Source organism: Somniosus microcephalus, chromosome 8, assembly GCF_052327205.1.
Source record: "Somniosus microcephalus isolate GS21.2 chromosome 8, FLI_Smic_1.0, whole genome shotgun sequence".
Classification (NCBI taxonomy): domain Eukaryota; kingdom Metazoa; phylum Chordata; class Chondrichthyes; order Squaliformes; family Somniosidae; genus Somniosus; species Somniosus microcephalus.
The window spans coordinates 51,748,719-51,765,815 of NC_140994.1; the positions used below are offsets into that span (position 1 = coordinate 51,748,719).

Below are 17,097 nucleotides of genomic sequence, written 5' to 3' on the forward strand. Positions count from 1 at the left end.
CTACTTCTGCACATCCTTACTCTCACCAACTTACCTTGCACCTCCCCAACTTACCTTGCACCTCCCCATCCCTCTCTATCTACATTATCACTTCCCCATCTCACTAGCCACCCCTCGCACGCACCCTCATCCTACGGCAATCATACCAACCAACACAAAAGGGTTGGCACTTGAGAGGTTTAGCCAATGTTCATGTGAAGTTTCTGTGAATGTGTTGTCAAACATTGAAATCTATATTTTCAACACTTCACCTTTATTGGACAGACCTGTGCACACCTTGAGAAGTGTCTTAAATAACAACAGAAAATGCTGGAAAAACTCAGCAGGCCAGGCAACATCCGTGGAGAGAAATTAGAGTTTCGGGTCTAACCCTTTTTCAAAACTGGAAAGGAAATGAAATAGATGGAAAGGCAGTGCTGCGAGAGAACAAAAGAAGTGAAGAGACATTAAGAGGTATTCAAAACGAGACGAGATGGTGATAGGACTAGTGGAGACAAAAGATGGCTCCGATTAGGTGTGAAATGTTCTGGCAGAATGAGACAGCTGCCATGTGGGAGAGAGGAAAAAAAAGGAAAAGGGGGGGGGGGGGGGAGGGAAAAACCAAAACAAAGGGGTGGATAAAAAATATAAGTAAAAATGTAATAGGGGCCGAGGTTATGATCTGAAATTGTTGAACTCGATATTGAGTCCAGAAGGCTGCAAAGTGCCTAATCGGAAGATGAGGTGCTGTTCCTCGAGTTTACGTTGAGCTTCCGTGGAACAATGCAAGAGGCCAAGGACGGTGAGGTCAGAGTGGGAATGGAGCGGTGAATTAAAACCGGAAGCTCAGGGTCACCCTTATGGACTGAACGGAGGCGTTCCGCAAAGCGGTCACCCAATCTGCGTTCGGTCTCCCCAATGTAGCGGAGACCGCATCGTGAGCAGCGAATACAGTATACTAGATTGCAAGAAGTACAAGTAAATCGCTGTCTTACTGAGTTCGTGAATGTTGAGACATAACTCTTTTCCCCCCCAACTATTGTGATGAGTGTAAAAGGAATGGGCTTGGACATTATAGGGATGCTTTATAGTGCTGGTGTGGGATGGTGTCAACCTGGCGCATCATGTGGCAGCCAGGGTGTACAGCATCGAGTAAATTAAATCTGGCCATGGTGATGCTATTGCTGGCCTCCCGGGCAGCAATGTTGTCGGGTGCTGATGTCCAGTGTAGCATCGGGTGATGGCAGAGAAGGTTGGTGGTGTTGGTGTGCCTGGTGATGTTGGGGCTGATCGTGTAAGGATTCAGAGGACCAAGGTGTGATTTCCCCCCCCCCCCCCCCCCCCCCCCCCCCCCCCCAAGGGCACCGATGTTGCTGGAATAGATGGCAGCTGCAGTTGAGATGTCAGAAGCAATCTGTCAATGGTGAGAGGTTGTTTCAATGAGGTACCACTGGATATAGAGTTGGCTCTAAACACTTGCAAGCTAAAGAAATCTCTCTCTCTTACAAATACAGTAACCCAACAGTTTCTGAGCTCTGAAACTGAACAGCTGCAACATGGTAGCCTTTATACCACTTCTGCAGCTGTCAGGTTATCAGATAAATCAAAGCAGACTCAACTCACGCCAGGGCATGTTCCCTGAGCATCGGGTAACCCGTGGGGGAGCACATAAAATTACAAGGTAGGTTCAAAATAGCATTAAATTGGCTGTTAATAAGCCATTTAATGATCTAAATTGTCTCCCCCACTGCTTGGTGTCGAGTCAGCTCTGCGCAGACAGACCCAACACCTGGGAGACTCACATGGAGGCGAGTTGAAGGTGAGTTTCTTACCCGCTGTCAATCTTTGTTATTTTGACAGTGGACCTGCTTCCAAACATGCACGCTGGCAAAATTCAGCCCTGTGACTCCAGTCCCACACCAAGTCTTAACTGCCCTCTGGTGATCTAGCAAGCCACTCAGTTGTATGAAAGCACTATAAATCCTAGAACTTCCTACCTAACAGCATTGTGAGCGCACCTTCACCACACTGACTGCAGCAGTTCAAGAAGGCCCACCTTCTTGGGGCAAGTAGGGATGGACAATAAATGTCGGTCTTGCCAGTGACGTCCACATCCCGAGAGTGAATAAAAAAGAAACTTCATGGAAGGGGGGGGGGGGGGTGAAAAATACAGAAAGAGGCAGACTGTCCAAGAGGCAGAGTGCCAAGCATACAGAAAGAAAGAGTACTAAAGCCAGAGAAAGATTCACAAAAAAGCAAACCATTGAGAGGGGAAAGAGTGAGACACAACCCAGAGAAAGACGAAGGGCTGGATTTTGATACTAGAGGCGGGACTACAACTTTTGGGGTTGTAGTCCCGCCTCCATCGAGTTGTGGCCAACCCACGCGATTTTCACTTGATTGATCTTGTTGAGCCTGCTCAGCAGGCCAATTAAGGGCCACCCGGCAACAGGTGACGTCACAGATTGACATTTCATCTGTCAAGAGCTTTTGACAGATGAAATATCAGCGTTTGACAGCTCTTTGAAGCTGTCAAACACTGACAATCTGTACACTAAGTTAATTCCTTCCTCTCAGGCTGATTTAGAGATCTCTCCAGAACCGAGAGCTGAATGCTGCAACTTTTGACAGCTCGCGGCCATTCTGCTTTCTGTGCCGGTGAGATGGGGGACTTCCGAGACCTGAAGGAAGGAAGGAAGGCTGTAAAGGTAAGTAAAACTTCTTTAAACACTTTACAGACACCAAACACACTTACCTCTGCACTCATGCACCCATCACTCACCTGAACACTGACATCTCGAACCCTCCAAGTCCCTCAGCCCGACGGTCCGCCTCGCTAACTTGGCGTGGTTTGGAGCCGTCGGGAATCCCACACTTCAACAATAAAAATAGGGATTAGGCTAATAACAGGTAGTTAACAGGCAGTTAATTGGCACTAATCCCCTTCCCGCCTCGGAGGTGGATCCCAGCAAAGGTCGGGTATCCACCTTCTTTGAAACTGGCATGGAGGCGGGTTGGGGGTGGGAAGGGTTCGTGCCCCCCCCCCCCAATTTCACAATTTTAACCCCCCACACGCCTCCAATCCTGCCTCCACGGCCCAATGAAAATCCTGCCCGAAGTGTCTGGTCGAGAGAAATTCATATGCAGTTCTGCGGGCAATCAACTCTTATTTTAAAAAACCTTTGTTTAAATGAGGCGGAACAAAATTATTTTACCCCTGCACTCCACCTGACCAAATATGTTGCTCTTGAGGCAATTACCATGATGTGCTCAAGAACAATTGACATTAGCTTGATGTTTCTGTTGCACCTCACACACACACACACTCTTGTTCGCTCTCATACGCTTGCTTTCTCATGCTCTCTTTTGCACTTTCTTGTAGTCTTTCTCAAGTGCCCTCTTCTCTTTCTCGCATGCTATGTCTCGCTCTCTAACTCAAATTATTACTGTTCCTCTCTTTCACTCCAGCACCCTAATTAGGGAAGCAGAAAATTGTCTGATGTCTCCCTTGTCGGCGTATTTACGCTATACTAATTTATTTACTGGATTTCTTTTACTATTCTGATGTTGCCTTGCACACAGCATTGTCTTTGGAGTATTCCCCCTCCAAATCACACACTAGACTGGCTTGGACTTGCATCATCTTTCCTTCACAGTCACCCTGAGGCAGAATCCTGGAATTCCCTACCTAAAACCATTGTGGGAACTCCATCACTACAAGGAATGTAGTGGTTCAAGAAGGCCCACAACTATTCCTTATGGGCAACAAAGGTCAATGATCCATAAATGTAGGTTTCCCACATCACTCACGTCCAGGAACAAAACAAAATAGTGATTTTTAGTCTTGATACAGTACACTTTACTCATTCTGAATCAACAACAATAGAAAAATAACTTAAACCTCTGTTGCTATATGGCAGCATTTTCTTCATCTTTCCCTTTTCCGCAACCCAAAAACCAAAAAAAACTTGTTTTTATATAGCGACTTTAATGTAGTAAAACATCCCAAGGCACTTCATAGGAGTGTTGTCAAACAGAATTTGACACTGAGCCACATAAGATATTAGGGCAGATGCAAGGTAGGTTTTAAAGAGCGTCTTAAAGGAGGAAAGAGGCGGGGAGATTTAGGGAGGGAATTCCAGAGCTTAGGACCTTGGCAGCTGAAGGCATGGCTGCCAATGATAGAGCGATTAAAATTGGGGATGCTTAAGAGGCCAGAATTGGAGGTGGTCAGCTATCTCAGAGGGTTGTAGGGCTGGAGGAGATTGCAGACATAGGGAGGGGCAAGGCCATGGAGGGATTTGAAAACAAGGATGAGAATTTTAAAATTGAGGCGTTGCTTAACCGAGAGCCGATATAGGTCAGCGAGCACGGGGATGATGGGTGAACAGGACTTGGTGCGAGTTAGGACACGGGCAGCAGAGTTTTGGATGACGAGTTTATGGAAGATGGGAGGCCGGCCAGGACTGCGTTGGAATAGTCAATCTAGAGGTAACAAAGGCTTTGATGAGGGCTTTAGCACCAGATGAGCTGAGGCAGGGGTGGAATCAGGCAATGTTACGGAGGTGGAAATAGGCGGTCTTAGTGATGGCATGGATATGTGGTCAGAAGCTCATCTCGGGGTCACATGACACCAAAGATGCAAACAATCTGGTTCAGCCTCAGACAGTTGCCAGGGAGAGGGATGAAGTTGGCGACTAGGGAATGGGACTGAAGATGATGGCTTTGGTCTTCCCAATATTTCCAATAAACACTAAATTGGGTTTAAAGCAACAATTATTTGCCTTTGTAATTTTGTAGCTAATTTAGGAAGTGATGCATTATTTTTATATAATGTACATAAATGGACTGGTCTGAGTCTTGCATGATTCTAGTTTTGATCCCTGGTTTGCATTGAGGTAGCCAGTCTGAGCCAGGAAGCAGTGGGAGTGCTACAGATGTGAGAATAAGAGTGGGCTTGACCCGATGCCCTCATAATTGAACAGGCGGCTGACCGTCCAGCGTCATGTATTAAGACTTCCATACAAGTAACTTAGGCATGTTGGCACTCAAGCATACCACTCAGTAAGTTAGCCTTTTCAGGTGAGAACATTTAGGACCCAAAATGCATAGCAACATAAATATTTAGAAAAGCCAAAGCACAAAAACTTGGATTGCTTTCCGGTAGCACTTATTTTCCCTGAAATCGTTTTTCCTCATATAACTGTTTAAAGTTGCCCACAGAGACCATGTTAAAGCAAACTAGTGCACACATTGCAAAAGTAACCTTTTAATTTAAACTATTGTGTGTTATAGCACCAACTGGATTATAAGCAACACAGGATATGTGATCTTTGGAAAATCTCACTTGGTTTAATTTTAAGAAGTGAGGTGATATTGCTGAGCTTGCTTGCATGCAACACAATGTGCATAGATCAGATTACCAACCTAAATGTTAGTGAATTCTTTATTTCCTTATCTTCTGAACATGCTGAGTAATCATTGTGCAACTAATAATCTTGTTCTGAGCTTTAGTAATTTTGCTGCCTTCCCATCTTGCCTACCTTTTAATGTGGAAATTTTGAAGATGTATTTCATATATCTATACATTAGATATATGTAACTTTTTTTTAAATGTACATTTAAATGTTTCCTCATTTAATTAAACTTTTCCTTAACAAACTTTGCTAAAGACATTGTAGATATTAAACCTGCCAACATGGAAGAGCTGACAGAAGTTATTACAGCAGCAGAATGTCATCCACATCAGTGCAACGTGTTTGCCTATAGTAGTAGTAAGGGGACTATACGACTGTGTGATATGCGTGCTGGCGCTCTGTGTGACAAACATTCAAAATGTAAGTATTCACTATTTAGCTGGTAAGCTGCACAAATTATGTACTTCACCTATAGCAATGTCTAGACTTGGTTTTTAAGATTTAATTTGTGATTAGCCAATGCAAGTCTTGTGTATTTTCAGTAATGGCCTGTTTTTTTTTTTAAAGCCTCGTCTCAAAACACAGCCAAATTCCGCTAGCTGTTCTGACCCACCCAACTGATTATCTGCTCCATTCTTACCATAATCGTTAGTAAATACTTGTATTCTCAGTCCTCTCAGATCCTGAGATTTGTGTCTCCAAACTAGGTGATGGTATGCTTACAATGTCACCCCACCTACGGCCGACTCCATTTTGATCTCTTATTTCCCCTCGGTCTTGCTGTCAGTGGGAACCGGCTTTAAGTTTCTTTAGTGCTTTTAAAAACATTAATAATTTGAATATTTGTAAAATCACTTAAAGAAACTTTAAAGCTACGTCCCTCTGACAGCAGGAACCCAGAATTTGTGTCTACAGAACAAGGTTACCTAGAAGGGAAAACTGCGGTTAAAAGCCTCATCTACCCAAACCTGACCACCTATCTACTGTTGACTCTTCCCTCCCACCAGCCAGTTGCGCACGTCCTCTTTCCCCCCACGCCCCCACTAGGCATGAAGAAGTGACATATATTCTGAGAATTTTCAATAACCCCCATCCATCTGGAAGATCTCCAAATGCTCCCTTACCCTAATTTGCTCTCAACCAGCGAAAATAATAAAACCCTAAAGGTTCACATAGGCACCAAAGTGGAAAGCTGAAGCATGAAGAGCTGTCAACAACTTTCCCACATTTATATACAATGGCCCGGATTTTGCGTTGTTGATAACGGTGAGGCTAACCGCGCTCAGTTATTATGTAGTACTTCCGGAGTATGCACATGTGCAGTTAAATGCGGGAACCCAGAAGTTGCAGTGCAAGTTACCCTGCTCCACCATAGGATGCAGCACGGTGGCATAGTGATTAGCACTGTTGCCTCACAGCGCCAGGGACCTGGGTTCGAATCCGGCCTCGGGTGACTGTGTGGAGTTTGCACATTCTCCCCGTGTTTGCGTGGGTTTCCTCCGGGTGTTCCGGTTTCCTCCCACAGTCTAAAGATGTGCGGGTTAGGTTGATTGGCTATGATAAATTGACCCTTAGTGTTAGGGGGATTAAATACGTGGGGTTACGGGGATAGGGTGGGATATGTGTCGGTGCAGGCTCGATGGGCCGAAATGGCCTCTATCTGCACTGGGGTTTCTGTGATTCTGTGAACAGTACCTTGCCAATAGACTCAGCGTTGAAATCAATGCAAGGGTGTGAAGTTGCAGTACTTAACCCACTAGTTACCCACTAAACACACCAGAAAAAGTTAGGGCTGATGCATTCAGGTGTAAATGAATTTTTAACAATGTAATAAGTCAGTTTAAGTAAAGGGGAAAAGTTAAATATTTGGGATTCTGTTGGTTTAAGAAGAGTAAAACAAGGTAACACTGCAGTAGGAGTAAATTGGCACAGCAGGCAGTGGAAACCAGTTCTCTAACCAATCAGCAGGGGTGACTCATTTGGCTGTAAACAAACAAACAGTATAAAAAGACCAGTGCTAGTGCGAGCAAGCACTGAGTGCGAGTCAGCAGAGAGTGCTGTGAGTTTGGGTAAGTGTGGTGTTAGGTGCTCTTTTCAAACTTTACCTCTGTGGGTTGTAGTTAATAAGGCCTTTCTGGTGCAGAGTGACTGTTGGTAAACCATTTAACTGGTGTAATTAGAGGGATTGATTTAATTTAAATCCAATTAATTAAAGGGGATACTAGCATCTATAATCGGGCAGAGGGTGTCCATAACTAACAATAAAAAATTTAATTACACAGAATGGAGCAGGTGATGTGTTACTGTTGCGAGATGTGGGAGCCGGTGGACCCCATTGAGGCTCACTGTGATTACATCTGTGACAAGTGTCTGCTGCTACAGGAACTCCAGCTCCGTGTTGATGAGCTGGAGTCTGAGCTTCAGACACTGCGACACATCAGGGAGGGGGAGAAGTACCTGGACTCTGTTTCAGGAGGTGGTCACACCTATGAGGTTAATTAATTCAGATGTAGCCCATGGTCAGGGACAGGACGGTGTGACTACGAGTGAGGCAGGTACGGGGATCCAGGAGGTAGTGTTGGAGGAGCCGCAGCCCTTGCTCTTGTCCAACAGGTTCGAGGTTCTTACTCCCTGTGGGGACAGGAGCAGGGACTGCAGGGAGGATGAGCAACCTGGCCACAGCACCGTGGAACGGGGGGCCATTCAAGAGGGGGGAGTAAATAGAAATGTTGTAGTGGTAGGGGATAGTATTATTCGGGGGATAGATAGGGTTCTCTGCAGTCAAGAGCGAGATTCCCGAAGGCTGTGTTGCCTACCCGGTGCCAGGGTTAAGGACATGTCCTCTGGGCTGGAAAGAAACTTGCAGTGGGAGGGGGTGGATCCAGTTGTCGTGGTCCATGTTGGTATAAACGATGTAGATAGGACTAGGAAGCTGGTTCTGTTAAAGGAGTATGAGCAGCTAGGGGTCAAATTTAAAAAACACAACCTCAAGGGTAATAATCCCTTATTACCTGAGCCACGAGCGAATTTGGCTAGGACAAATAAAATTAGAGAGTTAAATGCGTGGCTCAAAGACTGGTGTGGGAGAAATGGGTTTTGCTTCCTGGGACACTGGCACCAGTACTGGGGCAGGAGGGAGCTGTTCCGTTGGGACGGGCTTCACTTGGCCAGTGCTGGGACTAGGGTCCTGGCGGATCATATAACTAGGGCTGTAGAGAGGGCTTTAAACTAACTAGTGGGGGGGGGGGGAGGTTCCTAGAGAGCAAATAATAAAAATGACAACAGAGAAGGTCATAGACTTAGGTAGCAGTGGGGAAATTAAAAACCAGAGCGTGTCAGGAAGGGGCAGAAGGTATGGAGTAAAAGGTAAAGTAATAAAAAGGGCAAAAGCAGGAACTAAGTGTCAAAAAACACATTTGAAGTTCTCTATCTGAATGCATGTAGCATTCGTAACAAAATAGACGAGTTAATGGCACAAATAACTATGGGTATGATCTTGTGGCCATTACAGAAACATGGCTGCAGGGTGACAATGCCTGGGAATTAAACATACCAGGTTATTTAACGATCAGAAAGGACAGGCAGGAAGGAAGGGGAGGTGGGGTGGCTATGTTAATAAAGGAAGGAATCACTGTAATACAGAGAAATGATATTGGGTCAAAAGATCAGGACAATGAAACAGTTTGGGTGGAGGTAAGGAATAATAAGGGGAAAAAAACACTAGTGGGCGTAGTCTACAGGCCTCCGAACAGTTGCAACTCTGTTGGACGGAGTATCAATCAGGAAATAGTTGAGGCTTGTAATAAGGGAACATCTATAATTATGGGGGATTTTAACACTCCTATTAATTGGACAAATCAAATTGGGCAGGGCTGCCTTGAGGATGAGTTCATTGAGTGTATTAGGGATGGGTTTCTTGAGCAGTATGTAACTGAACCGACCAGGGGGCAAGCAACCTTGGATCTGGTCCTGTGTAATGAGACAGGATTAATTAAAAATGACCTAGTAAAGGATCCCCTTGGAATGAGTGACCATAACATGGTTGAATTCCATATTCAATTAGAGGGTGAGAAGGTTGGATCTCAAACAAGCGTGCTAAGCTTGAATAAAGGAGACTATGAAGGTATGAGAGCGGAATTGAGTAGAGTGGATTGGGAAAATAGATTAAAGGATAAGACGATACATGATCAGTGGTGTACATTCAAGGAGTTATTTTACAACTTCCAAAAAATATATATTCCACTGAGAAGAAAAAGGTGTAAAAGAAAAGACAGCCATCCGTGGCTAAGTAAAGAAATTAAGGATAGTATTCGACTAAAAACAAGGGCATTTAAGGTAGCCAAATCTAGTGGGAGGATAGAGCATTGGGAAAACTTTAAAAGACAGCAAAAAATAACTAAAAGATTGATTAAGAAAGGGAAGATAGATTATGAAAGTAAATTAGCAAAAAATATAAAAACAGAGTAAGAGTTTTTATAGTTATATAAAAAGAAAAAGGGTGGCTAAAGTAAATGTTGGTCCCTTAGAGGATGAGACCAGGAAATTAATGGTGGGAAATATGGAGATGGCAAAAACAGTGAATGAATATTTTGTATCAGTCTGTACAGTAGAGGACACTAAGAATATCCCAACACTGGACAAATAGGGGGGGAGGAGCTAAACACGATCAAAATCACTAAGGAAGTGGTACTCGGTAAAATAATGGGACTCAAGGCGGATAAATCACCTGAACCTGATGGCTTACATCCTAGGGTCTTGAGGGAAGTGGCGGTAGGGATTGTGGATGCATTGGTAATAATTTTCCAAAACTCCCTGGACTCAGCAAAGGTCCCAGCAGACTGGAAAACTGCTAATGTAACACCCTTATTTAAAAAGGGCAGTAGACAGAAGGCTGGAAACTATAGACCGGTTAGCCTAACATCTGTGGTTGGTAAAATTTTGGAGTCCATTATTAAGTAGACAGTAACAGGACATTTGGATAAACATAATTTAATAGGACAAAGTCAGCATGGTTTTATGAAGGGGAAGTCATGTTTGACAAATTTGCTGGAGTTCTTTGAGGAAGTAACATATAGGGTGGATAAAGGGGAACCAGTGCACGTAGTGTATTTAGACTTCCAAAAGGCATTTGACAAGGTGCCACACAAGATTATTGCTTAAGATAAAAAATCACGGGATTGGGGGTAATATTCTGGCATGGATAGAGGATTGGCTATCTAACAGAAGGCAGAGAGTTGGGATAAATGGTTCATTCTCAGACTGGCAATCAGTAACTAGTGGTGTTCCGCAGGGGTCAGTGCTGGGTCCCCAACTCTTTACAATCTATATTAACAATTTGGAGGAGGGGACCGAGTGTGACATATCAAAGTTTGCAGATGATACTAAGATGGGAGGGAAAGTAGTGAGTGAGGAGGACATAAAAAACCTGCAAGGGGACATAGACAGGCTAAGTAAGTGGGCAGAGATTTGGCAGATGGAATACAATACTGGAAAGTGAGGTTATGCACTTTGGCAGGAAATATCGTAGAGCAAGTCATTATCTTAATGGCAAGAAAGTGGAAAGTACTGTTGTACAAAGGGATCTGGGGGTCCTGGTGCACGAAACTCAAAAGGTTAGTATGCAGGTGCAGCAAGTGATTAAGAAGGCCAATGGAATGTTGGCTTTCATTGCTAGGGGGATAGAATATAAAAATAGGGAGGTATTGCTTCAGTTGTACAAGGTATTGGTGAGACCGCACCTGGAATACTGCATACAGTTTTGGTGTCCATACTTAAGAAAAGACATACTTGCTCTCGAGTCAGTACAAAGAAGGTTCACCCGGTTAATCCCGGGGATGAGGGGATGGACATATGAGGAGAGGTGGAGAGGTTGAGTAGATTGGGACTCTACTCATTGGAGTTCAGAAGAATGAGAGGCGATCTTATTGAAACATATACGATTGTGAAGGTGTTGGATCGGATGGATGCGGGGAGGATGTTCCCGATGATGGGTGAAACTAGAACTAGGGGGCATAGTCTTAGAATAAGGGGCTGCTCTTTCAAAACTGAGATGAGGAGGAACTACTTCACTCAGAGGGTGGTAGGTCCATGGAATATGCTGCCCCAAAAAGCTGTAGAAGCTACATCATTACATAAATTTAAAACAGAAATAGACAGTTTCCTAGAAGTAAAGGGAATTGAGGGTTACGGGGAGCGGGCAGGAATGTGGACATGAGTCTAGGTTCGGATCGGTCATGGCCCTGTGGGTAGCGGAGTGGGCCCAGGGGCCGTGTAGCCTGATCCTGCTCCTATTTCGTGTGTCTAATTCTGTTAGATTCAGGAGATGGTTCTGTGATAGTAGATTGGCGGTTAGGATCAGATCAGCCATGATCTTATTGAATGGCAGAGCAGGCTCGAGGGGCCGATTGGCCTACTCCTGCTCCTATTTCTTATGTTATAATTACTTCTCTGGCGCTGAAAGGCCGAAAATGTATTTATGGGGGGCGGGTCAGCTGGTTTTCGGCCCCGCCCCCAGCTGCCTCCACTCTGCAGACGTGATTTTCCCTTGTTAAGCCCGCCTGGCCAATTAACAGGAAGCAGGTCTGATGATGTCATTTGATGACTCGTCATCTCCTGGTTTCCTTAAAGGGACCATGCACAATTTTATTTTGACAGTTGATCTGTCCGTGTTTGACAGCATTGAGGTGCTGCAATCACTGCACAGAGGTGAACACTTGCACCCAGGCTCTCCAATGACTCCCTCCATATGCTTATGGAGGGAGTCCTAGCAAGCAGGGTGGTTCTTTTCCCTTCCAAGGGTGGAAGAGACCTTCCCAGGATACCAACTTACCTTGAACCTCCACCCAACCTGCTCTCTACTTTATCACTTCCTCATCTAACTAGCCTCCCGTCAGCCTACTGCAAGCACACCAACTAACAATACACAAGAGAAGGCACTTGAGAGGTTTAGCCAATGTCCATGTGAAGTTTCTGGCAATGTGTTGTCCTACAGTGTAATATCTTTTTCCAAAAGTGCCCCTTATTGGACAGATCTGAGCGCACCTTGAAATGTCTTATTGAGTTCCAGTGATTGTTCAGTCATAATTCCCCCCTGTCACGCTATTGTTTTTGTGTGTGTACATAGAATGGCTTGGACATTAAGGGATGCTTCACGATGCTGGTGTGGGATGGTGTCAACCTGGCACATAATGTGGCAGCCAGGGTTTACAGCATTAAGTGAAGAAAATCTGGCCATGGTGATGCCATAGCTGACCTCCCAGCCAGCAATTTTGTCAGGGGCTGATGCCCTGTGTCCAGTGCAGCATCAGGTGGGTGAGGAGGAGGTTGGCGCTGCTGTTGTAGCTGGTTGTGGTGCTGCCGCAGATGCTCTTCCTCCAAATCTGATGACCAGGATGCGAGGATGTAAATGATTCCCATCCCGTTGCTATAGATTTCAGTTGAGGCAAGAAGCTTCCAAGCGCACACAAAGTGGCCTGAAATTATTCCAATCAGGTAACACTGCAGATGGGTGTTAGCTTGAACAGCCACAAGGTCAGTAGATTTGCAAAATCTTATCCCAAACCTCCAACAACAAAGTTGTTGAATTTGAATGTCCGCCATGTTACAGGACCGCTTTAAGTGCTGCATCAATGACTACAAATCATGTCCTTGAGAAACTCATCTCCTTGCAGCTGGCGTATTGCTGACAAGATGGGAAACAGCAGCTAGAAGCACAAATTTAACTACCAGTTCCTGTCGGGTCAGTTTGGGAGCGGCTGACCCGACACTCATGAAAATTGCATAGAGGCGGGTTGCCAGTCTGAAGCCATTTTTTCCAATTTTCGCTGCTAACCTGCCCTCCTCGGGGCTATTAAAATCAAGCCCAATATGTAATTTTAAAGTGTGATGTCTCAGTCCTTCAGAATTGAATTAGTGTTGGAGATTTCTTTAAAAAATTTAAATTAAAATATATAGGACCTGAAATTGCGGTGTCTTCGACCTGTTGTATTCTCTTTGAAAGGCCCCGGAAGTTCCGGATTTCCGCATGCGCTTGCGCCTTGCCGGATCATCCAAACCAACTGAAAAATGAGTATTGCTAGCGCAGAGTTAGGCTATTTGCCCAACAACTGCCCAGCAATTGCCCATGCAACTCTTAAAGCAGGCAGAGGGCCTGCTTTCATCAGTGTAAGGGTATATGTAAGGCGTAAATACAGCATTTCAAAATCCAAAATTATACACATACACTTTAAATGAGTTTATGCAAATATTGGCCTGGATTAAGATGTTTAAAATTATTTAACTATAAAAATATAATTTTTATTGAGGTTGGTGCAATGAAGAGACTTGTGAATGAAGTTGCAATTCAGTACATTTATAATAATTAGAATTCTGTAATTTGTATAACAGTGACTGCTGCCAACGACCAGAAGTTGTACAGAAGCGTTCTGCGCATTAAGCTGGAAGCTGATATCAATGATGTTTCTGCTTTTTTTCCCCAGACCCCGTGAGTCCCGAAGGCCCGCTCTGTTCCTGGCATTTTTTTCCCCAGACCCCATGTGTCCCAAAGGCCCGCTCCATTCCCGGAATTTTTCCCCCAGACCCCGTGAGTCCTGACGTAAACAACCAAAAAAACTCAGACTGCACATGCGCAACTACTTCAACTTCATTGGCAGCAGTCGCGTCCATTGTATATCATTAGGGGATTCCCTTAATGATTGCAATGGAATCAATCCTTCTTTATCGTTGGAGGTCCAGGCCCACGTGATCCCAGGGACGCGTCCGAACCGCCTGCGTCCCTGGGATCCGTGGGCCTTTACGCTGCCGTCAGCCTGGAGGCCCGAGACCGCGCAGCGTGGACGCCTGGAGGTAAATTTGTATGTTTCGCGGGTCGGAGGCGTTTTCCGGACCGCAATTTTCATGCTTTTTTTTTAAAACTTTTTTTCCTGTGTCTCTCTTAATCTCATCTTTATTTCCTGCTCTTTATTTCATTTTCTGTACATAATTTAAATTTAATTTATACTTCCTGATTTAGACTTTGCATGTCTGTGAGGATTCTTCAACCTGATTGGTTGAAGTGCCTTGCTGTTGCTTGTCCTGCTCACACTGCTACAGATCCCCTGTAGAGTGCGCTACGCTGGATCAGACACCCGATGACAGCAAGTCTCCACTCAAAAGCCTGTGAAAACTATGTGGGCAGTGTCAGCCTAGTGAACGGCAAGTGCCGTTTCTTCGTCGCTGACAGCAAAATCCAGCCCATTAAACTATGATTGACCTCTGTAATTCTCTTCAGGCAAGATACCTTTGCGAGTGTGCAGTTTGTACCCAATTCTCAGTTTTTCTCTTACAAATGCAAGTATGGGGTTCTCTGTTGGAAACTTGTCATCCTCTTCCTCCAAGAGATATAAATACAAGTGAAAAAGGGCTGCCTGGCAGCTCACGTTGTACTACAGGCTTTTATGTTACACCATCAACTACCCTCCAAGCTGCATTTTGTGACTGAGGTAATTGTATTTCAAAATGTCAAAGCAACAGTGCCTCAGGAGGATGTGCTACATCAGAGAGGCTGTGACAGATTTATGCTGTGTGTTTGAAGTATATCTCCAGCCATGTTCCAGCACAGGCAATGCACTGCCAGTGACATTGATGATGGCCCTCAATTTCTACATGTCGGGACCTTCCAAGCAGCCACGGGACATCAACCACATCTGTTGGCTGCCCACAAGTGCCCAAAGACGGATGCCAGCCTGTACTTCATTGAAACAGGAGACAAAAAGAAAGATCTGCTCCATAATAAATGAAAATTGCAGCCTCTGTGGATCGACCTAATTCTACAGTCACCAGATAACTGATGCATAGTTTGCAAAACCCAGCCAAATGATCTTTGGCCCTATGAACAATTGGCACCAAATGATCTCTGGCCCTATGGCCAATCAGCAGTATAGTGAATTTCTTAGCATATCGAGATTCCCCGGGTGTGGGAGGTGGGGGTCATACCCCACATGGTCTGCTCACAACTCACTCATGAACTGTAAGGTATACAACTCCCTCAATATGCAACTTGTGTGTGACTATGAACACAGAATTATGAATATAAGTTCTCGCTACCCTGGTAGCAAAGGTGCCTGAATTATTTAGTTCAGGAAGAAGATTGCAAAGTTAGCTGCTAGGAGACCAAGTATACCTTTTGTAGCCAAGGCTATTGATACCTGTCAGATCCTGGAAAAGTATTGTTACAGCCAGGCATATGCAGTTACCAAGATCATAATTGAATTTGCCATAGAAATCTTAAATCAACCCTAAATGTGCTTTGACCATTCAGGGCTATGCTGCAATACAGTGCTGTGAAAGTCTTAACCATTGTGGTGTATTACATGCTGCAGTTTTGCCCTGTAGGTTCCCTCGGATCAAACATCACCCATGACAATAGCTCCGGATACACAACTGCTTAAGTGCTGCCAAGTATTTTGTGTGTGTGAATCATAGAAACTTACGGCACAGAAGGAGGCCATTCGGCCCATCGTGTCTGCATCGGTTGGAAAAAGTGCTATCCAGCCTAATCCCACTTTCCAGCTCTTGGTCTGTAGCCTTGCTGGTTACGGCATATCAAGTGCATATGCAAGTACTTTTTAAATGTAATAGCAAAATACTGCGGATGCTAGAAATCACTTTTTAAAAATGTGATGAGAGTTTTTGCCTCTACCACCCTTTCGGGCATTGCGTTCCAGACCCCCACCACCCTCTGGGTGAAAAATTTCTCCTCCACTCCCCTCCAATACAATTACTTTAAATCCATGCCCCCCTGGTTATTGACCTCTCTCTCCTAAGGGAAATAGGTCCTTCCTATCAACTGTATCTAGGACCCTCCTAATTTTATATACCTCTCAAGTCTCCCCTCAGCCTCCGCTGTTCCAAAGGAAACAACCCCAGCCTATCCAATCTTTCCTCATAGCTTAAATTCTCCAGTCCTGGCAACATCCTCAAATCTCCTATACCCTCTAGTGCAATCACATCTTTCCTGTAATGTGGTGACCAGAACTGTACACAGTAATCTAGCTGCGGCCTAACTAGTGTTTTATACAGTCCTAGCATAACCTCTCTGTTCTTCTATTCTATGCCTCGGCTAATAACGGAAAGTATCCCGTATTCTTTCTTAACCACCTTATCTGCCCGTGCTACTTTCAGGGATCTGTATACATGCATTCCAAGGTCCCTTTGTTCCTCTACACTTCTCAGTATCCTACCATTTATTGTGTATTCCCTTGCCTTGTTAGCCCTCTCCAAATGCATTACCTCACACTTCTCTGGATTGAATTCCATTTGCCACGTTTCTGCCCACCTGACCAGTCCATTGATAAATTCCTGCTGTTTTCCTCCCTATCAACCACACAGCCAATTTTTGTATCATCTGGAAACTTCTTAATCGTGCCCCTTACATTGAAGTATAAATCATAATACCACAAAAAGCAGTGCATTTGATGTAGTCTACATGGATTTTAGCAAGGCCTTTGACAAAGTTCCACATTGCAGGTTGGTCAGATAAGTAAAAGCCCATGGGATTAAAGGGAAAGTGGCAAGTTGGATCCAAAATTGACTCAGTGGCAGGAAGCAAAGGGCAATGGTCGACGGGTGTTTTTGTGACTGGAAGGCTGTTTCCAGTGGGGTTCCACATGGCTCAGTACATGTAGACTACATCAAATGCACTGCCCTCATTGACCTGCCTCGT

The 17,097-nt window shown here is 44.7% G+C and overlaps 1 protein-coding gene across 6 annotated transcripts in view; it reads left to right on the top strand.

Moving 5' to 3' along the window:
- The window catches only part of ppp2r2d (protein phosphatase 2, regulatory subunit B, delta), an 84,739-nt gene that overhangs the window by 55,334 nt on the left and 12,308 nt on the right, over nt 1-17,097 (top strand). For all 6 annotated transcript variants that reach the window (XM_085994701.1, XM_085994704.1, XM_085994702.1 and 3 more), the window contains one exon: nt 5,652-5,816. In XM_085994701.1, the coding sequence (XP_085850827.1) occupies nt 5,652-5,816 (165 nt within the window). The remainder of the gene's footprint in view (nt 1-5,651; nt 5,817-17,097) is intronic.